Genomic DNA, 25,760 nt, shown 5'->3' on the forward strand with positions numbered 1-25,760 from the left:
TCTGCTCTACCTTTTTTCTCCCAGAGACAATCCGATATATTTACAGACCTGTCACCCCTTCCAACCCCTCCTTTCACGGGAGAGCTGAACAAAAGCAGGTAAAAGCAATGGAGCTTGGAAAAGAGAGAGGATCTGGAAACTGGAACCAAGTGAAAATGGGGGCTACAGCCCTCTGAGAAGCCACTAAAGGGGCTTGAGTTACCACATGCCAGAAGGAATGGCCATGAGAGGTTTGGCTGGAGGGTTGTGAGGTGGCAATAAATGGAGCTGAGCAAGGGCTGCTGCTCTAAAACCTGGAGCAACACTTGCTGGAAGCTGAGAGAGGCAGGGAATTCTTAGCAGGTCATGGAAATCGGTGCAGCGCCCAGCATGGAGATGATCACCCAGGTAATCTCATGAGGTGAGATGGTTTAAAGCATTAGCGGGGCAGGCAGCAGCCCCTCAGCTCTTCTGAGAGACCCAGAAGCTGGATTTCATCTTGGTAGAGCAGGAGGGAGTTGGTTTATGCCCTGTCCTTTCATGTTTTCTATCTATTCTGCAAACACAGCGAGGACAGCAGTCCTGGGGCTGCTTACTCTGCACAACCCACCCAGACTTTTGTTCAGGCAGCAGGGAGGGGATTTTCTCAAATCACAAGAGGAAAAAATGACCGAAACCTCTGAGATGTGTGAGCTGATGGCAAAGAGGAGCAGAAGGAGCTGGCCCTGCCCAGGTGTTTCTCTGTGTGGGGCCATGGTTTGTGTCCCCACTGTCCCCAGCGGGTTTGAGAGGAGCAGGAAGGGGCAGTGACAGCCGAAACACCGAGTGCAGCCCGTGGAGGGATCGGGGTGTGAGAGGGGCAGGTTCCAGGCAGCTGGCTTGGGGCTGTGTGTGCAGAAACTCCAAGGCCATGTTGCTTTCTGACAGCAAATCGATGCCGCTGTAAACAGGAGAACAAAGGAGCTTGCAGAGGAGAGGGGGAAGGAACACGGAAAAGGGAGAGATGGAGAACTGCTCCGCAGCCAAAGCTGGAACAATGTTGGGAAAAGCTGAATGACTTCAGCACCTATTCATTCCCTGGCCAGAGCTGGTGGCTTGCCCATTCCCAAGGCCAGCGAGGACGTGGTGGCCTGGGGTGGCTGAGTTGGGAGGGCAGCAGCCGCGAGCAGGGGGTGACCCGGCTGCTCCCGATCCCTCTCTCAGGGTTTAGCAACTGTTCAGCGCCCGAGGCCAGGGGCTGGAGGAGGCAGACACTGTACATGTGCAGCTGGTTAGGGCTCAGCCTGCCCCTCCCCTGTGCAGCCCTGTGTCTCATGATGGATATCACTGGCAGGGTGAATTCCCATTCATTTGTCCCGTGGCTTCGGCACTGCGAGCGGTTTCCATACAGATCCCGACGGAGAGAATACCGTGGAAAAATGGGGGTTTGGGAGCCAAGATGTTGGGATGTTCTTCTCAGCTCTGCAGCAAAACAGACGATCTGGGGCCCGGCAGGTCTCAGTTTGGGACGGGGTCTGGCTCCTGACCCGATGTTGGGGTCACGTCGGTACATGGGTTTGGTTTTAACCCATTGAAGGCAGGCTGGGGAGGGGGTATTTAAGGCAGAATCACAGAATTAGCTGTGATCTGTGCTGGTCCACATGGCAGAAACACGGTTTTCCACCAGTACTGAGGGAGTGGGAACGCAGTCAGATGCTCTGCAGGTACAACACGTCATTGGAAGGCTCAGCCCTGGATGAAAGCAGGTTTTCTTGTTTGGTTAGGGTTTTGAGTTCAGCTATTTTCTCTGGTTGTCGTTGGGAAGGCCACATGGAAAAGCTTTAAGGACCCATCCAGGATGGGGAGAGGGAAATTTGGAGCGCACAGCTCAGCCCCTGAGCCTGCCCATCTGTAAAGAATCAGCATAACAGCGCTTAATGTACTTCCCCAACATGGCAGTTGTGGGCCTTAATTAAACTGTGCAGAGTGCTCGGAGATCCTCAGATTAAAGGCTGTGTGTACAGTGAATTACAAAAGCAAACAACATGAAATTTTCCATGTGTTGTGCTAGAGCTGTCTTCGTTTACCAGAAATAAATCATTTAATGCACCTCTTACATGGAGCTTGTTTATATGAGATGCGCCTGTTATTCCAGTAGGAGGGAAATCTGGTAGTTTTGATTATTCTTTCTCAATACTTCATCCAAAAAAGAAGCAAAATTCGAATATTATAATAAAATATTACGGTAATAAAATGGGGGTTTTGACTATGTATGTGTAGTTAGCCCTGGGTAACGCCTTCAGTTTTAACAGGCCTGAGAGATGGTGGGAGGTAAATTTAATATAGTATAAAAAATAAAGGTAATCCCAGCAAAAGACAAGCATGGAGCAGTCGCTGGAGTCACCACAGGCAGAGACAGAACATGTTTTGTGTCCAACAATAGCAGCGTACGTGACTTGAAATGCTCTTTCCTTATAAAACAAAATACCCACTGGTTTGGCTTATTAGTGCTAATCTTCAAAGGGAGAAGCAGTGCTGAGGTTCCTGGTTCAATTCAGAAGTTCAGCCCCGCTCTGGCAGCGCTGCCTTGACAAAGTGCCATTGTTGCCCACGGCCGGGCCGTGTGTGTGAGGTTTAACCTTCTGCATTTCCCCTTTTCTGCTGCACGAGGAGCGCCCAGAGCTGAGCGGAAAAAATGTCTCTGATGTGTGGTTTACACGTGAAAATGCTGCATTTGAACTTGCACTGACTCTGCCCAGAGTGGATCGGGTTAAATGGACTATTACAATGGCGGGAGCTCATCTGGAACTAATAATTTTTGAGGCCACCAAAAGTAAAAAGTAAAAAAAAAAAAAAAAAAGTGGGGGGAGGAGGAGGAGGGATCCTTTAGAGTTTGGTGGCCAGTGACTAAAGCTTCTGCTGCCATCTACTGCACATGGGTGGCAGTAGGGCCAGCTGGGAACTGCTCGCTTTGGACTGAACAGGCCAAAAAAACAGGTTAAAAAGTGAATTATTGGTTCTGGTACAGACAGAGCTGCTTCTCAGCTCTACCCTTCCGTGAGTCTATCTGGGGTCTGGCTTGTGGGGTTTTAGGATCGGAGCAGAGCATCTGGTGGGGCTGTGCAGAGGGAGAGGAACGCGGTGCTTTAATTGCTGCAGGTTTTGGGCTGCGCCCTTTGGCATTGTCACCCCTTCAGTTTGTCACCCCATGGGATTGTCACCCCTTGGCTTTGTCACCCCTTCAGTTTGTTACCCCATGGCATTGTCACCCCTTGGCTCTGTCACCCCTTGGCTCTGTCACCCCATGGCTTTGTCATCCCGTGGCTTTGTCACCCTATGGTACTGTTGCCCCTTGGCTTTGTTGCCCCTTGGCTTTGTTGCCCCATGGCTCTGTCACCTCATGGCTTTGCCACCTCATGACTTTGTCACCCCACAGTGTTGTCACCCTATAGCGTTGTCACCCCATGGCATTGTCACCCCACAGTGTTGTCACCCCTTGGCATTGTCACCCCACAGTGTTGTCACCTACAGCATTGTCACCCCACAGTGTTGTCACCCCACAATGTTGTCACCCCATGGCACTGTCACCCCTTGGCACTATTGCCCTTTGGCATTGTCACCCCACAGTGTTGTCACCCCACAGTGTTGTCACCCCATGGCTTTGTCACCCCACAGTGTTGTCACCCCACAGCGTTGTCACCCCATGACACTGTCACCCCACAGCGTTGTCACCCCATGGCACTGTCACCCCTTGGCACTATTGCCCTTTGGCATTGTCACCCCACAGTGTTGTCACCCCACAGTGTTGTCACCCTACAGTGTTGTCACCCCACAATGTTGTCACCCCATGGCATTGTCACCCCAACAACGTTGTCACCCCACAGCGTTGTCACCCCACGGCGTTGTCATCCCACAGCAGTGTCACCCCTCACTTAGGATTCCTCACCACCCCAGCGGGAGTTTTTGGCTCCGGTTCTGGGTTTTGGGAGGGACGTTACCAAACCCTGCTCCTTGGCGGGCGCAGAGGTGCTGCCGCACGGATCAGCCGCAGCACGGGCGCGGGGCGAGCCACATCTGGTTTGTCTCAGCATGAGGAGCAGGGCCGGGCCTGGCCCCACCCGCTGGAAGCAACTCAGGCATTACCGTGCTTGGCCAGACAATAAAAGCAGCCTATTTATTTATGATGGCTGGACCCTTAGCAGGTCACTGGCACAATCTCCAAGGGCAGTGCGTCCCAATCCCTCTCTGGATTTTCCCTCTTCCCATCTCTCCAGGCTGCCTTCTATTCTTTGTGCCTGCTCTCCCGGGAGATCTGGGCTTGGAACAGCTCGCCATCCTTGTGGCTCTTGGTTGCGAGGTTAAATAAGTTTAGGAGGGAAAAGTACATTTGGAAATGGTGTTGATGCAGAAGAACGAGCCAAATACGCTATTGTCTTCACCAGCTCCGAGTCTGCCATGGTGATTTGCAGGGTACAGAGACAGGCTGGCTGTGGGTTCCACACAGCTACTGCAAAGTGGAGCTGGACGGGAAACCAGGCTGGTCCCGTGACTGAGCACACAACTGGGATTTGTCCTCCAGGCTGCTGTTCCTGGCTTTCCAAGGGATCCTGAGAAAGCCCTGGCAGGGAGGAAGGAAAGCTGGGTCACTTCAGAGCCAGGCTAACCCCAAAGGGGGCCAGCAGCTTCCAAGGGGCAGCAGGGAAGGGGCTGGGAGAGGAGATGCAGTGCTGCTCTCCGCTGGAGCTGGGGTAGGGGTGCTAACAAAGAGGAGATGTTTGGCCAGGGCTTCTCTCCAGCCTGCAGGGTGTGTGTGCTTCAGGAGCTGCCTGGCTGCAGGGGGGATGTTCTCACCCAGAACTTGCATTTGGGATTCGTTTCACGTAGCCTTGGTGTCTTACAGTCCCAAGGCACGGCATGAGGCAGTCGCCGTTGAGTTCCCGTTATAGCAAAGAGAGTCTGACCTATTTTAGGATGAGGGAAGCACTCTCTGAACTGCTGTGCCTCATCTTGGCTGCAGATGAGGCCTGGAGTGACCCTCTCAGCTTGGGCAGGGATGAATCCTGCCTGCTGTCACACAGAGCCCAGGCCAGGAGAAACCTCCAACCTCTTCTCCATCTTCTTGTTGCCCTTTGGGATCTCTCTCAGGCTTGGGGAGATACAAAATGCACAGGCAGCCATTCTCCCAGTGTACAAAAGCAATTGAGAACGGCTCACTCAAGCCCCAAACTTCTATACATGTTCCAAATTCCTCCTTGGAGGGCGTCTGCTTCCCTCCACTGGCTACAGAAAGACCCAGGGAAAATAAACCTTCTCTTTTGGCCAGGCCAGCCTGGAGATGAGAGGCTTGGTGATGTGAATGCCACTTCTTGTCCACCTCTGCCCCAGGTCCTCCACTCTAAAACACTCCCCTCCTGTACAGCCAGTGTCAGGTTGTAGCTTCAGGATGAATTTTATGACCTCCTGCTCACTGAGTGTCTTTCCTTCTTTCCCAAGCTGCTGTCTAGCTCCTTATTTATGACCTCCCATCACTCTGGGATTCTTTCCAGCACAACCCTACGCAGGTGCTCTGAAAAATAAGAGGTCAGGTCTACTCCCTAAATCGATCCCAGGTCTGCAGAGCCTGGGGAGAGAAAATCTTCTGGTCATGACGTCAGCCCAGCTCTGAGAGCCTGAGGTTGTGTGCTTCTGGATGCCTGGAATTTACAGGAAAGAAATAAACCTCACATCCTGGAAGATGCCATTTTTCTTGCATCCCACACTTGGCAGGTTGGGAGGTTTGTGGTATAGGAGCCAAGATGTTGATGGTTAGCATGAATCTTTCCTTCCCACAGACCTTCTCTTCCTTCCTTCCTTCGGCTGGGCTATCTGGGAGCTCTTGGCTCCTCCGTCCCAAAATCCAGCTTGAGTTCTGCTGTGAAATAGCCTCGGTTATTTCATTTTTCCAGCTGAGAAAGGCTAAACACAACAGTTCAGGAGTCTGGCACAAGCACTGGGAGTGCTTGCTAAAGGAGGAGCAGTGAGCCAGAACTTCAGCTGCTCTCTCTCAACATCAGAGCCCATTGATTCCGTGGAAAGCTTAACCCGTGGTGGGAAGGAATTTTTTGCTGTATTTCCACTTGGCTTCCTTGCTCCTGCAGGCAGGATCCACATCTTCCCCTCCCTGTGGTTGCAGGAAGCAGCCCCTGATGTATTTGGGGTAAAGAGGTGAATTTTCAGGTGTGGCAGCATGAGAGAGCCTGGATCCAGCTTTTGGATGGGTTTGTGTGCTCCATCCAAAGCTCCTCCAGGAACTGCAATCTTCCTCTTTGATGGGTTCTCATCATAGTGGGGAAAAAGGTTATAACTTGCTGTGGTGAAGGCAGTAAAGGCTTAGGGTGGAAATCCTCCCTATCCATAGAAACCTGCAGGTCTTGCTAGGAGAAGAGGCAAACTTTCATTCCATTAATAAAACTTTTATTCCATTAAAGTTTTCTCGGTGACAACGCTGAGGCTTCGGAGTCACGTCGGTTCCTCCAGCAGAAAGTAGGTGCCTGGGAATGAGGTGAAACTCCTTGTGCCTCCTGGGGGGAACAATCTATTCCAGAGGCAGTAGGAAAAAAAAATCAGCTTCATTCACAACAAGGGGGTGACGGGGAGGAAGGAACGACTGTTTGTTAACGTTGCCTTAAGCTAGATGTTAATGAAGTGCAACACTTAAGATGCTCGAACGCCTCAATTATGTCCACCAAGATCACATGTTGCCTTTCCAATTATCCGGGCTGGGAAATGAGGAGGCTGCTGCCTGCTCATTACCTTCCCTGCCAGCTGAAACCCTGCTGGATTTCGGCTGCTCAGGTGCGGGGTGCTCCTGCACACACCCTGTGCAGCACGGGATTGTCGTGGAAATGGGTTGTAAGGATGAAAATAACGCTTGAGGTGGTGATGTACAAACGTGGAGGTGAAGCTTGGACAGGCTGGAAATGGTGTTTGGTGTCTAAGGGTTTTGTGACCTTGAGCAGACGTGACTGCCTTAGGAATGAGGGTGGCACCTCTCAGGATCTGCACGAAGATCAATTTTCCTGATTCTCATCGCCCTTGTCCTGTCACTGCCTTTGATCAGGATGGGAACAGCTTCAAACCGACACAGGGCAGGGTTAGATTGGATATCAGGGAGAAATTCCTCCCTATGAGGGTGGGGAGGCCCTGGCATGGGGTGCCCGGAGAAGCTGTGGCTGCTCCTGCTCCTCTGGAAATGCCCAAGGCCAGGTTGGAAGGAACTTGGAGCAACCTGGGATAGTGGAAGGTGTCCCTGCCCATGGCATGGGTAGAAATTAGATGATATTTAATATCCTTTCCACCCAAACTATTCAGTGATTATAATCCTGTTAGGTCTTGTAAAACAAAATTATGTCAGAAAAAAAATCTCCTTTTTCCTGCACAAGACACACAGAAGCTTTCAAAAATTTCAGAAACCATTAACTGCTCTGTTTACCCAATCCATTTTTTATTATTATCATTAAGTGGGGAAAAAAATGGACAGACAAAAATTCCTTCAAAATTGTGCAATAATACATAGCAGAAATCAATGAATGAAAACAAACAAACAAACAAATAAAGGACACAGAGTAGCAATTCAAACAGTATGACATTAAACTTCACTTAAAGAACCTGATTCAAAGGTGACACTACCTCTATTAGAGGCTGGCTGCTTGTGGACTGATGCAGGTTTGTAAGGATTAATTATAATGTTGCAGCTATTTCCAGGAACGAAGATGCTCTTGGGGTCCAAGAGTAGCTGAGTTATTGCACCATTTCCCTTCTCAAGTCCATTTGAAGGAGACTTGAAAGCCGTTTCAGAAAAGGTTTGGGGGTTTTTGGGTTTTTTTCTGAAAAAAATGTCATTTTGCTTTTCCATCAGCAAGTAGGTGAAATTTGTCATTAAATATACTCTGATTCCAAGCATGGAGATGCTCCCACTGAGCTCTGCCCTGCCAGGAAGGGGAATTCTGCTCAGGGGGAGTTTCCTTGGCTCACCAGGGGTTCCCTGGCGGATAATGGGAGGGTTTTGGTGACTCTGGAAACAGGAGGAGTGAAATAACGTGGTGACAATCCAACACAGAGCTCCCTGTGCATGCTGGCAGCCAGCTCTGCCTGTCTGCTCCTCCCTCCCCTTCCCACTCCCAAACATCTCCATAACTTGATCTGTGTCCAAGGAAAAGGGGCTTTTCCCTGGGCTGAGCTATCTCCTAAGGCTGTGTCAAGGTGGGAGCACCTGGAGCAGGTTAGGGCAAGGAGAGCCAGCTCTTCTGCACATTAAATACCTGCAGGCAGGGGTTTTCTCCCCAAATTTCACCCCTCTCTGAAATCCTCTTGCAGTTTTCCTGGGGTACAGGCCCTTGGCCAAACCCCAGAGAGGCTGGCTCCTGCTCCAGCTGCTTCCTGCTCTCGCGGGGTTCAGGGAGCTTTTACGGGGCTGGAAAGCCACAGATGGGCTTTATTCTGACTGAAAAGAGCTTTTTATTGACCTTTAATAGGTCTCCAGCCTAGGAAATGGTACCTCCTTGTCCTTTCTTGTAAAAACCAAACCCCCAACACAAAAAAGAAAACCTCACAAAAAGCCTGAGCCAAAGCAAAAGTCGTGGTCCAAAACCTCAACAGATTTTCATGTTCAACCTTAGTCTTTTGTTCAAATGGACTTGAGAGTACTCGTGGGCATCTGAAATGGTGCAAACACAAATTAACTGGTGGAAGTTCCTCCTAACCAGGGTATTTTCCATACCCTTTTTTTTTGTTTTCCATACGGATCCAAACATTTTACTGGCTTCCTATAAAGCAAACGCAAATCACCTCCTGAAATTTAGGGTAGCAAGTAATTTCACATCACATAAGGCTACTTAAACAGAACCAGAACAAAATATACATCCACATCCACGTACCATATTTACAGCAGAACCCTCCCACCCCCTGTGTGTCTCCATGAACAAGATTTCCGTGCTTCAAAAGTTCATAAAAATATACAATTTCCCCCAGAACTGCATCGGTTACTCCTCACCTGGAGCCCAGACTTCTCTATCTCTATATAGAAAATACACTAGCCCTGTGAAAGTTGCTTTGCTGAGAGCACAGTGGTGATTTTTGCAGTGAAGGGGAAGGGCTGGGAGGGTTGGGGACAGCTCTGAGTGACAGTGCTGTCCCCACAAGGGCTTTGCAGTGTCCCCAAACCCCTGGGCATGCAGGGGTGACTCTGCTCTGCCCACGCTGTGTTTGGGAGTTAGATTCAACCAACAGTGTTGGGGTTTGGGTACAAAATGCTTTGTTCTGCACGAGTGTCCCCGAGCCAGGAGCCTTTCAGAGTGGCCAGGAGTGACCTGTCCCCCGGGTGATGCTTGGAAATCTCCAGCCAAGGGATTTCTGCAGGATATAAAGTGGTAACAAGGGTCCCTCTTGGCATCTGGCTAGACAGAGACGGGCTAGAGTCTAAATTCTGCTGGATTTACTGCAGCAGGATTTACCCTGGAGGAGTAAAATATCAGAATTTAACTTTACCAGAGAAGCACCAGATTTTGGGATGCTACATTGTAATTATCAGTTACCTGTGCTAAAAAAATTTACTTTATAAAGAAGGGGTTAAATACTCCTTATCTCTGTTTTTAGGCTTCCTCTCCTGCATAAAATCTTTTGATTTATGTTTTTGAGGCTGGTTTTGCCTCTGGGTCAGAGTCTGGTCTCTCTGTGCAGCTGTAACTCCAGGAGAATTGAGATGTGTGTACTGGGGTGATTTAACTCAAAAGTTCAACTCCTGAACAGCACCTGATCCACTGACAAGGTAAAAATATTGCAACTCTGCGAGCTTGCTGCTCCCTATAAAAATCTGATTCTAGTTTGGTCCCAGCTTTGGTGGGGAGGAAAAAAATCCGTCACCGGGAATGCTAACACCAGTAATGGAAAATAGAGTCAGTATTTCTCTGAGTATCAAACCATCCAGACTTCAACTTTTTTTTATACATTTTTCTATTGTGAAATTAAACGGATCAGTCACGTATCAAAACATAGTTGGCCTCTCTCGTTTCATCTGTAGGAAGACTGCAATTATAACTTAATTTACACAGCAAAAATACCTTTGTTTTTCACAAAAACAGTGTGACAAGACAGTGTGCTGCATTTCCTGGTGAGAAGTTTTGCATATATCGAGCACAGCCAGGGGAGAGCCCTGAACATCCTCTCCTGTCGTGCTCCTGGGTTGGCAGGTAGTGGTGAGGTTCACATTTTTTTGGTGAAATTCACATTTTGCTGTCACAAAATCAAAGCTCCAAACGGTGGCAAGCAGACTTTTTGCATTTGGCTCTGCAGCCAGTATTGTGTCTGCTGGGAATGTGAGATGAGAAAATAAAATGTATGTGTGTGTGTGTATATTTATATTATTTCTAAAGCTGTAGGTAAAACTACAGCTGCTTTTAGGAAATTCCAATGAGGGAGCATCAAATCCCTGCTGTGGGCCAAATTCATTTAAATTTCCAGTAATTATGGCTCGGTGTAAGTGTGGAAAATCTGGATTTGCACACACTGGAGATTCCCCCTTCCATCCCACCAATGTGCTGGCACCTGAGGGAAGCTCCAGGGAGAAGGGGTATCCTAAAAATACTTGGGAAATGAGTTTTAAGGTGCAAGTGGCAATTTTTTGTTCCAGTGATGTGGTGGTGGTAAGCTCCAGATTAATTAAGCCCCGTGTGATGGGCAGAGGCAGCAGCAGGAGGGGTTTGGGCAGCACATATTGGTGTGAGGATATTTTTGACTTCCCACAGCAGCAGGAAGCTAAAAGTCACCCCAAAAAAATAGTGCTGCTGTACTTTAAGATTGCTCAAAGATTGGGTCTTTGAAAGGGAGAAAAACTGTGTGAAAATGAGGGGGTTTTATTATCATGGCAAGGACAATGATGGGGATGCCAAGATAGGACTGCCTTGCAAGATAAAGTGGCACATGTTCTACACAAGAATGTGTACAATGTCTGACGACTCTGGAAATCTGTTCCTCAGCAGATTTCCCAATAAATTAACACAACAAAAATACTTTCATATAAAACAAAGTCCAAAGGATTTTTTTTTTTTTGTCCTAAAGCAAAAGCAAAACCTTCAGGGACTATATTATCTCTCTCTACATATATAATCTCCTGAATTTTTATTTTTTAAAATAAATTTATTCTTGTCTTAGAAAAATAAAATGAGTAGCCAATTTAGTCAACGGAAAATATCTCACAGACTTAAAAGCATGCCCAGCAAGCATAGCCTTGTAAGACTAAATTAATGTTAAATCAAAGCAATTTGTTACTCAACCGACCTAGTCTGCAATTCACAGTTGATTACTACAAAGTGTATACTTAAAATTATTATTATTTTTTTCTTTTTTTGGCCCATATAAAAATAACGTATTGCAACTCAAAGTGCATTTTTAAAATAAACAATCAACTATTTTTATCAAATAAAATATTTACACCATTTGGTTTTGTACAGTCAGAAATGCGCTTCAGGCGATGACCATGGGGACGTCATCTGAAAATCCAGTTATCATTGGGGCTTCATCGTCCTCATCTCCTGGAAAACAAACCCAAAACAGAGCTGATAGGGAGCCCTCAGAACTTTAAAATCTGTTTTTAAGTGATTTGTATTGGAAGGAGGGGTTGAATTTGATAAAAATATTGGTTGGGAAAACTTTTGGCAGTTGGACTTGATGGCCCTGAATGTCTTTTTCAAGTTTAACAACCCCATAATTCTGTGATTTGTACTCTGAGATCAAATCCATAGAGATTGTCATGCCAGAGTGGCCAAAACTGTGATAGAAGTATTAATTCTTGCCCTGATTTCATATCCTCAATGCATTTCTAAGTGATTTGCATCAGAAAGAGAGGTTTAATTTGATAAAAACATTTGGTTGGGAAAACTTTTGTCAGCTGGACTTGATGATCTTGAAGATCTATCCCAAGTTTAACGACTCTGTAACTCTATGATTTGCTCTCTGAGATCAAATTCACATAATTTGATCTCAAAACTCTATGATTTTAAGGACTCTATGATTTGATCTCCAAAACTCTATGATTTTAAGGACTCTGTAACTCTATAATTTGCGCTCTGAGATCAAATCCACAGAGACTGTGGCCCAAATCATGATAAAGATTTAATTCTTGCCCCGATGTCACATCCCCAGCGCTGTCCCCAAAGGCCACCAAGGCGCCACGTACCCAGATCATCCCCGGAGGAGAAGATGGCCGAGCCCAGGCGGGAGCTGTAGTGGCTGTTGGCGAAGGCGGTGAAGCTGTTCTGGAGCCTCCTGTGCCTCATGTAGAGCACCACGAAGCCAATGCCCAGGGTCACCAGCAGCAGGAACAGCACGGGCACCACGATGGCAGCCACGTCCGTGGCACGGCCCGCTTTGGTGGCCGAGGAGTCTTTACCTGGTGAGGGAGGGACATGAGTGTCAGAACTCAAAATGTCCCTCAGACATTTTTGGAGGTTTCAGGCCCTGATCAGAAGCATTTGAGACCCTGGCAGGCAGCTGGAAACAGCTGTGATTTTGGGTTTGAGCCATGGAATGATTTACCAACCTTGCAGGAAGAACAAGAAGTCACAAAAGTTTAGATATTAGAGTAGAAGGAGTCACAAAGGGACTTGGGACTGTCTGTTGGACTGAGGGATTTGGGCCTGCCCTGCTTCTCCTCTTTCTTCTTCCTTACCTCCATGTTCTTGGTGATGTTGGCACTCACAGAGTGGTTTAGAGTAGAAAGGCACCATTTAATATAGGTAATAGGCATTGGGGAAAAACTGTACCCATGTAACACGTAATGTACCATATAAAAGATAGAAAAGCACCATTTAATATAGGTAATAGGATTGGGAAAAACTGTAACCATGTAACACGTAATGTACCATATAAAAGACAGCAGCAGCCCTGGGCGGGGAGAGAAGAAGCAGTCGGGAGTCAGAGAGGATGTCAGGGTGTGTGTGTGCCTCTGCCTGAGCTGGGAGCAAACCACAGCAGCCCCAGAAGAAAATCTTTTAGATAACTTGCAATAAACTGCCTTGAGACCAGACAACAGAGACTGCTGAGCCTTTCTTGGGAAGCTCGGCTTGGAGGAGAGACTTTTCCACCACATGGAGCCACCCCTGACCTAGGGTGAGCTCCGGCACATGAGTGCTGTTTGTACCAACATCACATCCCTAAAAAATTGATGAGGCTTCCCCTGAGTATTTTTTTAAGGAGGATGAGGAGGAAATTGGGACTCACCTGTTCCCAGCTCGTCGTAGAGAAGCGTGGCCGGCTCCCCGCACATCTGCCCCCCGTACAGGCACCGGGCCTGCACGCTGAACGAGTAGTTGTGGCCTATCTTCAGGTTGGACACCTTGAAGAAGTTCTCTGTGGTGTTGCCCAGGTAGGCTGTGATGTTCATCAGGCTGTCAAACATGTGAATCTCGTAGCCCTGAGGGAAACACAAACCCCAAGTCACTCGGCTGCAGAGGGTGGTTTGCTTCTTCCAAAAGGGCTTGGAAATTTGTGTTTCCTCTCGGATCTGGCTTTGATGGACCCTGCTGGGCTGTCAGCTGGGAGGGAGAAAGGTGGAGCCTCCTCCAGGAGCCCCTGCTGGTGTGCACTGACCTTGGGCTGTTCAGGGAGGAGAGATTTCTTTCTGCCAAGTGACAGGATGAGAGGACACGGCCTCAAGCTGTGCCAGGAGAGGCTCAGGTTGGATATCAGGAAGGATTTCTTCACTAAAAGGTTTGTTAAATATTGGAAGGGGCTGCCCAGAGAGGTTTGGAGTCCCCATTCCTGGGGGCTTTCAAGAAACAACTGGAGATGGCACTCAGTGCTCTGGGCTGTGACAAGGTGGGGATTGGGCACAGCTTGGAACCAACTTTGGAGGTCTTTTCCACCCTAAATGACTCTGGTTTGGTTTGTCTGGTCCACTCTGTCCTTAGCACAGAGTCTAAGAGGGTGAGGGCTTTTTTTTTGGTGCAGTTTTATACCTGCCCATGCTCTGACAGACAACACTGCACAGATTTTCTATCCGAGTCTGAATAATGACAACTTTCAGACTTCCTGGCATGGCAGGGCAGTGTTCTATTCCCAGTCCTTTCACACATGGGACAATTGTCCTTTTCTAGCAGGGTAATTATGTTCCTAAAAGGTGACTGATTGTATCTATCAGCTTCAGAGCCTCAGCCATGACATGAATTTTAGTGAGCTCTTCTAGAGGGCTCACCAAGGACAGGATGGATTTCAGAGCCTGTGAAGGAGCCTTGCACTGACTCTGCTCCAGGATTTTCTGTAGGACAGGAGGCACAGCCAAACTTACCCGGCTTTCATTGAAATTGCTTTCCTTCAGCGCCAAACTCTTCCAGAAAAGCAGAATATGGTCGTTTTCAGTGATGATTTTTAAGGCGTCTGGTGCAGACAGGGGGACTGCAAATGGGGAAAAGTGGCAGCAGGTGAGGTTGTAGCACTGGTGGCACTTTCCTCTTACATAAATGGAGTAAATTCTGAAAGTTAGTGGGTTTTTTTAGGTTTCAGCACAATACTCTGCTTGGAAAGGGGATGTGCTGGAGGAGAGGATGCTGTGGGGTGGAAGCTGGGAGGAATTTTTCAGTGGTAGGGCTGTAGTGGTACTTGATGATATGTACACAGCCAAACTGGTGTCTTTCCCATCTCCATTTATCAGGATAAAAATACTGGATATCATTTGAGAAGCTTCCTTTCCACTGCTGTTGTTTGGGGGTGTAACCACCTCCCCTAGGAGGCCTCCCAAAATTGGGCTTTGCCTGTGGGAGAGGACCAAGAGTTGCAGGAACATTTCTGCAGCCTTGGATGGGTGGTGTGTCCTTCACCTGTGGTAGCCACATTCTTCTCTCTCTCTGGATTTTTAATAGAGGAGCATAGAGAGAAGAAAGAGAAAACAATTTCTATTTCTGCTCCTTGTTTTTCCCATGTGGAATGTGTTTGGAGAATTGTTTCCCTGGGGTGGTTGCTTGGTTGGATTCTGGTGAGGATTGTTTGAGCCTGGTGGCCAATCCAACCCACCTGGGGCTGGACTCACAGAGAGGGGCACAAGTTGTGAGTTGGATATGGGAGTTAGAAAAAGTAGGTTTGTAGTTTTAATATGTCTTTTAAATAGTATATTTTTAAATAGCATAGTTATAATAAAGAAATCACTCAGCCTTCTGAGCTGGAGTCAGACATCAGCATTTCTTCCCACTGGGTTCACCTGCATTTCCAATACTCACCTGTGTTGATCTTCATGCTGGATTCCTTGCTCATGTTTCCCAGCTGGACAATCACGTGGTATTTCCCTCCTGGCTCCAGCTTCTTTATGGTGTACTCCACCGTGCTGTTCCGGCTTTTCACTTTGTAGATTTTATCTGTTTTCCTCACCAAATCTTTCACTGCCACGGCATAGAGCTGGAGGGGGAGGAAATGGATGGGAAAAAAAATCTCATTTTCCTGCAGAATTTCAGCTAAACAGTGGTAGGACATTAGACAGGACAGGTAAAATTTGCTTTAAACCAGAGCTGAACTTTACAGAAAGCCTGGGGAGCAAAATTCCGAGCTTCTCTCTAGATCTCATCCCAAAATCAGCATTTACTGATACAGAAAATGCATTTATTGGAACAGCTGAGAGCAGGAGGAAAACCTCAGGTTGTATTTCATGGTGAATCACAAAGAAAAAAGCAAAACCCTGCCCTGTCAGAGTTTCCAGCTCTGCTGGGAAGGTTTATACCTCCAAACCTTTGCTGTTAAAGTCTCTGGAGCAGAATGGGAGGGGAAAGCTTGCTGAGAAAATGACTGGCCTTCAATGGAGCGAGACCTGAGCGTATTCCAGCGTGGCAGAGAACAGAGCTGGGCTTTGTTGAGGCAGGAGGCAGAGCCCCAGCCCAGCCTTACCCTCCTGGGCAGAGCCAAAGCCCAGAAAGGTGTTTTGGCACATGCCCAGGGCTGTTTTCAGACTTGGTCAGCAACAAATACCCCAGACCTGGCTCTTTTTAAATGTCACACTCCTGAGCTAACGGCCAGGAGGGAGGAAACGAAGACGTTGGAGGTGTCAGCGCTGTGACGATGATTTCATGCGGAGCATAGACCTGACCTCAGGCTTTCTCCAGCGGGAGGAACGCGAGGATCCGCGTTTGAGGCAGGATTTTGTGTGCACAGGGCCAGGAGAAGGCTCTGTGAGGCATTACCATGTCCTGGTCGGGCGAGTCGTAGGGCGATTCCCACTTGATGACGGCGAACGTCTTCCCGGTGCGCACGGCGTGCAGGTGGCGCGGCGGCAGCCGGTTATCGGGGATCATCTTCACCACCACGTAGTCAGAGGGGGGCCCTTGGTAGGGAGACACCACACGCACCTGGGAGGGAGGCACAGAGGTCAGGGCAGTGTCCTGGCGGGGCCAGGGGTGGGCAGAGGGCAGAGGAGGAGGGCAGCCCACCAGGAACAGGTACTGCTCGTCGCGCTGCACCAGCACCGTGGTGTTGTGGGCGCTGGTGGTGCTGTTGTGGGGGCTCCTGTACAGCTCCAGGAAGGACGTGGCGTAGAAGATTCCATAAACCTGAGGAAGAGGGAGAGCACAGCAAGGGATTGGCACGGCCCAGAGCATCCACTGGCTGTTGTGGGGAATGGATTTGTAGAGAATTCTCAAAGTGTGACAGAAGGTTGACATGGTGAATATTTGTATGTAAACTTTTGGGATAAGAAATGTTGACTTAGAAATGTCATGGGGTAGGATGTGTATTGTTGAAAGAGAAAAGGAACTAGAAGCAGATATTGTTGAGAGAGAAATGGAGCTAGAAACAAGTTTTAAAGGATGGTTTTATAAATAAGACTAAATGCTTTGGAGAAATGTTGACTTAGAAATGTCATGGGGTAGGATGGATATTGTTGAGAGAGAAATGGAACTAGAAACAGATATTGTTGAGGGAAAAATGGAACTAGAAACAGATATTGTTGAGAAAGAAATGGAGCTAGAAACAAGTTTTAAAGGATGGTTTTATAAATAAGACTAAATGCTTTGGAGAAATGTTGACTTAGAAATTTCATGGAAGAGGACAGATATTGCTGAGAGAGAAATGGAGCTAGAAACAAGTTTTAAAGGATGGTTTTATAAATAAGACTAGATACTTTGGAGAACTAGAACTACAGAAGATGTACTGTAGTAGGATTTACAAGGGTGATTTTAGATTATTGGTTTTAAGGTATTTACAGTATGGTGTGGTAAAAGTTGATAGGTTAAGAAATGCTAATGAAGTATTGTACTTCAGAAATAGACTTCTGTCAGACTTTGAGAATGCTACAAATCCATTTCCCACAGGCTGTCACTTTTTAGGGGCATGAAACAAAGACCCTTTTACCTCTGGACCCTTTTTCCTGCTTTTCCCTCTAGCTTGCCCAAGCTCAATCTGCCCATTTGCCTTTGAACTCCCAACCCAAAACTCCTGAGCTCGGCTCAGGTAGCAGCAGTTGATTCAAAGGCTGCTGGAGCTGTGTTTAAGCCACTTCTCACTGCAACAGACAGACAAGAAGCCTTGCTTTGCTTCTGTTTAAGAGGCAGGAGGTTCTTTCCCTCATTATCGCCAACATTTTCAGGGCCTTGGAATTCAATCCAAACAAATGATCCTGATTTCAGGGGTTTTGTGTGCTGCTCTGAGGCTCTGAGCCGGAGCCCAGAGTGGCTGGTGAGGGAAGGGTTGGTGCCTTACCACATTCCTGGGGCCAGTCCAGCTGCATTCCACGGCTGTCTGGTTGATGGCCTTGGCCTTGAGGCTTGGGGACACAGGTCTGGTGCCACTGGTCACCACATGCACAAAAGACAGAGGGCTGTCACCCAGCTCCGTCTTAGCCCAAGCAGAAATTTCATAGGGGGTGTGTGCTGTCAAATTGGCCACTGAGCAAGAAGAGAAAGGGGCACTATTAGGTGAGGCAAAGCAGGGCACAAACAGACAGGAGCCTGCCTCTCCTGGGCTGTGCTTCCATGACTTTGCAGGAATTCCCTTTATACAGAAGCACCTGAGGCTCTGGAACCCAACCCAGCCTTGCTTTTCTGTGCCTAGGTGATTTCACATACCCACACTGAGATTTTCCCAAACCAGAAATGTGATTAATTAATAGGGACATGTGCTGTATGTAAGCCCAAGAAATCCTTGTTCTGTTTCTACTCCCTTTGGCAGATTAAAAATGGAACAACAAACAAAACTCCATGCAATGAGAAAGGACTAGTGCAGCTCTGGGGGTAAATCCCAAATCTGCTTGAAATTCCCAGGTCCTCAAAACAGAGAATTTATTGCTTTGTCCTGTCCAGATTTAAACAGAATTATTTAAACAGAAAAGAAAATAAGTAAAATAATCCTATAACCTCTCACAAATCCTTCTGCTTGGTGTTGACCAAAGCAAAGCTTTCTGTTTTGAGCAGAATTTACCTTTTTGTATGGACTTTTCTCCTTCTATGACCAGAGTCCTTTTTTCCTGCCTGTGGGTATCAAATGTCCAGTAGATGTTGACCACGTAGCCACTGACCTGTCATGCCCAAGGACACAGAACCATCAGCTCAGCTGATGCACACAGGGAACCAGGGTTACTGTCAGACCCCTGACAGTCCTTGCATTGTATTTTCCATCCCAATTAAGAGCCCCGGGGCAGTCTGGGAGCAGTAAGAAATGATTTGGCATGAAATAACTGGTAATTGCAATGCTTCAGTGGGTGACAGCTTCTCCCAGCCACTATTCACCATTTACCCAGCTCAGATGGAAAGAGGAAAAACTCTTACCTTGATATTCGTGGTCATTTTTAGGCTGAAACTTATGGAGTCCTCACTGTAGCTCTCAATGTGGATGACAGGGGGAGGAATGACTGGGAGGAAAGAGAGAAAAGAGCTGTTAGCACAGCAGAAAGAAATAAAAATATTTCTTGAGAAGGGACAGACAAAATACAGCTTTTTGTGTTAACAGCCAGTGTGGGACTCAGATTCAGTCAAAGAGAGAAACTGAGAGTTTCTAGCCAGGCAAAAGCCTGGGAAAGAGCTGGAGAAGAATGTAAATAATTATTTATCTCTCTTGCTTTTCACATTGTTTATAGTTAAGCTCTATCACTGTGCGTCAAGCACTTTGCACCAATTTTTAGGGTTGTTTTCACTTCAGAACCAATGGAGTTGGTCCTCATGAAGCTCTGTATAAAAGAGCAGTGTATTTTGAATAAATGGGAGATTTACTCTCAGCAGCCTTCTGATCTGGTCTGAGTCTCTTCATTCCTGTCCTGCCTCGACAGTGACATCCCAGCTCCCAGAATGGGATGCCCCAACCTCACCTAAGACATGTCCCCCCCAGAGAAGACACTGACATCATTTTTTAATTTTTGAACTCCACCACCTAAAAGCTGCTTTATCTGTGCCTTGCTCAGTGCAGGGTGCAGCTGGAGGGGTCTGGGCAAAGGGATTTCCCTCTGAACTCAGCAGGGTGGGCTCCTATCCCAGGTGACAGCTCCTGCCCTTCCCAGGAGCTGCTCAGGGAGGGCAGGAGCTATCGGTGCCAAGCACTCATGCAAAACCTGAAGTCAAAGCTGCTTCTGCTCTTTCTACCTCTGTTTTTCTAAGCATCAGGTAATTCATATTATCTGCATCCTGCACTTTTGAGTAGCCTGGTGTTTTCTTTCCCTTCTTTCATCTGGCAAATTAGCAGACAATTTTGACGCAGGGACATAAGTTTGGATGTAAAACTTGGCATGAATACAAACGACTTCAAAAGGCTTTTCTTAAAAAAAACAAAACAAAACAAAAAAAAAAACAAGTTGGGAAGGAAATTATTTACTGTGCTGTTTGAATTTATCTGCTGTCAGACTGTGATGTGATAGTTCTTGGGAGCTGTGGTTGTTTTTTATGGTCTGCAGGAGGAGCCACAATAATTGTGACCTAGGAGGGAGAAGGATGAGCCAGCATCCTTTTAGAGAGTGATGGAGTTGGCAATTTCTGCTCTATCTGGAGGCAGGATTTGGCCTACAAAAGTCTGAGGGAATCTGTCTGCAGCCTGGGAGAGAGGAGACAGGCTCTTGCTCAGTTCCAGGGCAGAACATCCATCCCCTGCACCACGGAGCTCTGAGAAGAGGCAGTGACCCCCCAGACATGCCACTGAACTCTGAGGCAGCTCAGGCTGAGAGGAAAAGTCACTTTTTACAGGTCACTTTTAACAGCAAAGCTGCTGAAGAGTGTAAAAAGCTCAGCAGGGAGAATAAAGGCCAGGGAGGTGGCTCTGGATGCTGCTGCTGATGTTTCAGGCTGCTCCTCTGGCTTTTTGTCACCTTCTCTGAGCTGACCCAAACAAAAACATTTACCTTTGCCTTTGACCGTGGTTATGGACTTGGATTCACTCCAGTTTCCCACCCCTCGGCTGGTTACTGCAGCAACCTTTGGAAACGAGAGGGTGAGGGAACATGAGCAACATTTTACAGTGCAAACAGAGAGGGAGGCTAGAGCAAGGTTAGGGACCTGGTGGGGCTCCTGGGAAAAGGACTTGGAAGCAAACAATAGCTTAATTACTTGGCAATAAAATGCTTAATGCAGAGATAAAGCCACTGCTTAAAGCCAATTAAAGGAATCTAAGAGGAGGGAGGGGCATCCTCTTTGCAGATAACTGCTCTCTGATGGATCTTTGAGGAGTCCATCGAGATAAGGAGCTGAGGACTCCACGGGCCATAAAGTAGGTGAGAACCATGCCAGGGAAGAACAAGCAAGCCCTGAAATACCTCCAAAGATTTATCTGGGCATGGGTTATATTGGGAAGGAATACCATGGGAGGAAAGCCTCCAACCAGCTGTGAGAATAACAGGATTTGGAGGAGGGGATTCATCCCCCCTCAGAGTGAACCTCCCCAGGAGCTCAGGAGGATGGACAGTGGCAAAGCACACATTTCCCAGGGCTCACTGTGCAGACTTTCATTTCCTATTCTTATTACTTCTGTCTATAATTACCCAGCCTCTCCCCTGTGCAGACATTCCCCACAGGCAGATCTGCTTCTTTTCCCACTGATACACCAAGGACCAAATTTATCTCTGGCCCACATCCAGTGCAATTGCAGTGACATTGGAATGGGCAATTAGCAGGGAGGATCTTGTAATCCAGCCTGGCCTTCTGGGACAAAGGAGCAAATCAAGGGCCTTGGAACTATAGACATTAGCAGTGGTGGTGTGGGTTGGCATTAAAGGGCAAGGCTTTAGCAAAATGTTCTTTTAACAAGATATTTTTTTAGCAAGTTTTTGGCTGTGCAGGACTTAGGCCACTCAGTAATGAGAGTTCCCTTAGAGGGAGCTTTGGAAATACTCGCTCTGAGAGAGAACTTTGGAAATACTCGCTCTGAGAGAGAACTTTGGAAATACTCTGAGAAGGAGCTTTGGAAATACTCTAAGAGGGAGCTTTGGGAATACTCTGAGAGGGAGCTTTGGAAATACTCTGGGAGAAAGCTTTGGAAATACTCTGAGAGGGAGCTTTGGAAATACTCTGGGAGAAAGCTTTGGAAATACTCTAAGAATGAGCTTTGGAAATACTCTGAGAGGAAGCTTTGGAAATACTCTGAGAGGGAGCTTTGGAAATACTCTGAGAGAGAACTTTGGAAATACTCTGAGAAGGAGCTTTGGAAATATTCACTGAGAGGGAGAGCTTTGGAAATACTCTGAGAGGGAGCTTTGGAAATACTCTGAGAATGAGCTTTGGAAATACTCTAAGAGGGAGCTTTGGAAATACTCACTCTGACTGTGTAGAGAGTGTTGACCTGCAAGTTCATGATCTCCGTGTAGTTCTTGGTGGTTCTGAGGGATGACCACTCCTTGGATCCACTGCTGCTGTATTCCACCTAGGAGCACCAAAACAAGGCGTGAGGGCTCAAAAACACCACAGGTCAGCAGGTCCCTCTGGGATGAAATGTCAGCAGAAGGAAGCACGGCATCTCAGAAAGGGAGAAATGAAGAACTCGAGGGCTGTGGTGCTGCCTGCAGCATTTCTTCTCTCAACTTGCCTGATGTTCCCAGCAGACTTCCTCCCCAAAATATCCCATTCCAAGCCCACCCCTGCTGCAGCTGGCTGTGTGCTGGTGTCCCTATGCCACCGAGCTGGGCTCAGCCCCCAAGGGCAGCAGGACTCACAATGAATTCCCGGATGAGGCCGTGGGCATTCACAGGGGGACTCCACCAGCCCATCACCACACCCTCAGCTTCTTTCTTCAGGGACAGCTGCAGGTTGAGGGGAGCATCTGGTACTAGTGAGAGAAAGAGAAATATTAGTGCCAGTCACAGTGGTGCACCCAGAACGTGCGGGGGAAAGCAGCATCTCCCTGAAAAATCGAGACAAAGGGGTGGAAGGGCTTTCTCCCAGTCCAGCACAATTCTAGTTCTGGAATGGCTGCCCAGGGAGGTGGTGGAGTCACCATCTGTGGGAATCCAGGGCTTCCCTCTGGCTGCCCTGGCAGGTCTGGGACCCTGGCAGGGGTCAGGAACCCCCCTGGACAGACCCCCCAGAGACACTGGCTGTGATCTCTGGCCATGGAAAAGAGTTTTCAATCTTACAGGATCAATTACCAGCTCTGAGTCCTTGATATAAGTAATAATTAAGTGTGGCATGGGTGCAAAAGTAAAATTTTAGGATTCTAGATTAGGGGTCCAAAGGGGACAAGATGGAGGAAATTGGGTGTGTCTTGTCCTTTTTCTTCTTCTTCATGCCCTCCATGTTTCACTGTGGTGTTGGCATTTTTCTGTTGGTTCAGGCTGGGGACACACTGTCCAACGTAGGTGACAGATATTGGCACGTTATTGTAAATCCAGCACAGGTAGTTTGTGGTATTTAATGTTTGTACCATCCCACTGAGGGCAGAGCCCCACACGCTGCCCTGCAGGACAGAGCTGCGGCAGGGCAGCAGAACATGTTAGAGATAAACAGAATAAACAACCTTGAAACCAGCACAGACCAATTATGGCTTCTGCTTTGGCAGCGGGGCTGACAGACAGAGACTTTCTACAATCTCAGAATCATCAATACCTCAGATTCCAACAACCACCCCTGGGTGTGTTTAAAACAAGCCTGGATGTGGCACTGGGTGCCAGGGTTGAGTTGAGGTGCTGGGGCTGGGTTGGACTCGATGATCCTGAAGCTCTCTTCCAACCTGTTGATTCTGTGAATTCTGTGAATTCCCAAGCCCATGGAAAGACCCTTTTTGTTCACAGCAGGGATATCTCTACTTTTTAGCCCAAATCTGCCAGGTTTGGGTGGGAGCAGCAGCTGTGCTTACGTCCTTCGGGCGCCCTCAGCGTGATGAAGTCGTTGGTGTTGTAGACCCGGCTCAGACACTGCACCTGCACCTTCACCTGGTAGGTGCAGTCGGGCTTGAGGACTTTCAAAACGCTGTTGGTTTTGTTGCTGTGGGTCTCCAGGATCTTCCAGATGCTCTCACCGACCATCCTGAGTGACAGAGCCACACATCTCCAGTCAGGATGGGCTTTTTTAGCATAAGATATTTTTCCCCAAAAATTGAACCATTTTAAAAGGTTGCTGCTCATTTTGGTAAAGCTCCACCACCAAACTTGAAAAGATGTCACTGGAAAGCCTGAACTAACCATGGCTTGGTGGCTTGGCTTTTCTGTAACTCTTGTGCTCAAATTTATTATCTTTGTTTTTGCTCTTAATGGTCCTACAGCAACAAGGCCCAAGTGGAAAAAAAAATTAATATAACAACTTCACTGTCTGAGTACATAGTCAAGGAGGAAACCAATGCAGTTTGTCCCAAATTCCCTCTGGGTGCACCGATTTTGTGTCTCTTTTGCTACCAAATTCTAGATTTTCCCAGCAGAACTTGATTAAGGAGCTGTGAATGTTTCAGGCCTGATTCTGTGTGGTTCTCTGCAGTAAATACAGGCACACCTGTGCTCATGCTTCCCCCCTTTACCTGCCACAACAGCGGGGGAGGGATGATGTACCTGTAGTAGATGTTGTAGACACAGGAGGTGGAGGACATCCTTTTTGGCCGAACCCACGTCAGGGTGACATCCCCAGAGAAATCAGCTGTCCACTGCAGGTTCTGGACCTTGTACACGATTGTGTCATCTGAGCAGAGAGTGGGAAAAGGGAATTTACTGCAGGGAAACAAGCCCTGTGCCCAGGAGAGAAACGGGAGTTTTGTTTGTAACACCGACACCAGGGGAGGCAGGAGCAGCACTGACTGAAGGGGTGTCTGATGTGTGATTTATCAGTGGAGGAGACTGGGCTCACAGAGGGCAGCTCAGAGCAGGGATTTGCTCTTAGTTCTACCCAAAATATCTTTATGCTGCACCAGGCAAGCTTCCCCTTTCCCCTAAGGAAACATAAAGTGAGGCAGTTGATGAAATACTGGGAATTTTGGAAGTGTGTGAGTGAAATTGCTCAGTGTCACCCTTCTCCTGGTGTGACCAGTCTGTGCTGTCCCTGTCACCACCCAGGGCTTTTCTTTGTGTGCTTTCCCTTATCACATCTTGGGTTCAGCAGCAGGACCCGAGCAAAGGCTGGTAATTCAAGTTTGGGGCTTGCCTTGACACAAGCTCAGTGGCTGAATCACTGCCTGACCTTCACAGAGGCTTTTAGGGGATGAAAGCACCGTGGAACCCAGCCCTGGCAGAGCTGGGGATGGGAGGTGCTGATCTGAAATGCCCCAAATCCATGCCCTGTTCCCACCAGGCCATTCCCTGTTCCCACCAGGCCATTCCCTGCTCCCACCAGGCCATTCCCTGCTCCCACCAGGTCATTCCCTGCTCCCACCAGGCCATTCCCTGATCCCACCAGACCATTCCCTGATCCCACCAGACCATTCCCTGCTCTCTCTCTCTCCCCCTACATGATGGATCCCAAATCCCACTGCTGTGGTTTGGCTCTGCTGGGGTGCTCAGCTTTGGTGCTGAACAGAAACCGAGCAGAGCAGAGGCAAACTGCTGCTGTTTTGCCTTCCCTAAACAGCTGGAATTAAATCCAGCAGCCACCTGGGGCCATGGACAGCATGGCAAGACAATTTTTCCAAAGGGAAAAGAGATGGTTTTCCTTTGGTGTAGCAGCTGAGTTGTGCAACTCAGCAGCTCCTTCCCCCTGCCCTGAACCTGCTAGCCTCTCCCAATCAATATTTAATTAAAGAACTAAACCTGATTGATGCCCAGCCCCCCCAGCAGTTTGGTGGGGGAGCAGCTGAAGCTCACGGCTGGCTGGAGGCAGTGATCAATCCCTGTTACCAGCCCAGGGAGGGCTCTGTCCCTCCTCTGCCCCACAGGGCCACCAAGGGCCAGCGTGGGACAGCCAGGGATGGCAGCAGGGCACGTGCCACGTCCCCCAGGGTCACCTTGCAAAGGAGGCAGAGCAGGAGACTCTTGCTTCACCTGTGGGTTGTGTAAAATAGCCAACTTTGCTCCTATCTATCCTAAAATGTTTTTTTTCCCCTGTGTCTGAGGCTGCTGGAAGACAAATTGTCAGTGCAGAAGCTGCTGGGAAGTTTGTCCCAGCTGGTGATAAATGGGTGAGGAGGTAGCTTGGATAACTGAGCAGAGGCAGATAAATCAAGGATGTTGGGAGGGAAAGGTCACATATCCAGGAGAGCTGTGTGCTGACAGGGATGAGGGATGGAGAGGGCTGCTGCTCACCTGTGCAGTTCCTCTCATCACTGCTGTCTGAGCAGTCCAGGTACCCATCACAGCGCTCTGTCAGCATGATGCACGCCTCCCCATCCTCACACCTGAACCCACTGGGGCACGACAGGCTGCTGGGAGTAGCTGAAAGAGGCAGAACAGTTCAGGACTTGAGGCAGGG

The 25,760-nt window shown here is 48.2% G+C and overlaps 1 protein-coding gene and 1 long non-coding RNA gene across 3 annotated transcripts in view; one reads left to right on the top strand and one right to left on the bottom strand.

The window, feature by feature from the left end:
• The window catches only part of LOC140680495 (uncharacterized), a 41,222-nt gene extending 28,866 nt beyond the window's left edge, over positions 1 to 12,356 (top strand). Inside the window, exon 2 of the long non-coding RNA XR_012051852.1 lies at positions 12,136 to 12,356. This is a non-coding gene — a long non-coding RNA (uncharacterized lncRNA). The remainder of the gene's footprint in view (positions 1 to 12,135) is intronic.
• SORL1 (sortilin related receptor 1) overlaps positions 7,423 to 25,760 on the bottom strand; it is a 54,694-nt gene continuing 36,356 nt past the window's right edge. For both annotated transcript variants that reach the window (XM_030291124.4, XM_030291123.4), the window contains exons 33-48: positions 25,595 to 25,723; positions 23,915 to 24,041; positions 23,230 to 23,399; positions 22,091 to 22,203; positions 21,697 to 21,801; positions 20,288 to 20,360; positions 18,732 to 18,814; positions 18,385 to 18,481; positions 17,668 to 17,852; positions 16,401 to 16,520; positions 16,155 to 16,319; positions 15,204 to 15,378; positions 14,279 to 14,385; positions 13,213 to 13,405; positions 12,170 to 12,382; positions 7,423 to 11,525 (exon numbers count right to left, since the gene is read on the bottom strand). In XM_030291124.4, the coding sequence (XP_030146984.4) occupies positions 11,458 to 11,525; positions 12,170 to 12,382; positions 13,213 to 13,405; positions 14,279 to 14,385; positions 15,204 to 15,378; positions 16,155 to 16,319; positions 16,401 to 16,520; positions 17,668 to 17,852; positions 18,385 to 18,481; positions 18,732 to 18,814; positions 20,288 to 20,360; positions 21,697 to 21,801; positions 22,091 to 22,203; positions 23,230 to 23,399; positions 23,915 to 24,041; positions 25,595 to 25,723 (2,123 nt within the window). In that variant the 3' untranslated portion in view covers positions 7,423 to 11,457. The remainder of the gene's footprint in view (positions 11,526 to 12,169; positions 12,383 to 13,212; positions 13,406 to 14,278; positions 14,386 to 15,203; positions 15,379 to 16,154; positions 16,320 to 16,400; positions 16,521 to 17,667; positions 17,853 to 18,384; positions 18,482 to 18,731; positions 18,815 to 20,287; positions 20,361 to 21,696; positions 21,802 to 22,090; positions 22,204 to 23,229; positions 23,400 to 23,914; positions 24,042 to 25,594; positions 25,724 to 25,760) is intronic.

This window comes from Taeniopygia guttata, chromosome 24 (genome assembly GCF_048771995.1).
Source record: "Taeniopygia guttata chromosome 24, bTaeGut7.mat, whole genome shotgun sequence".
Lineage (NCBI taxonomy): Eukaryota > Metazoa > Chordata > Aves > Passeriformes > Estrildidae > Taeniopygia > Taeniopygia guttata.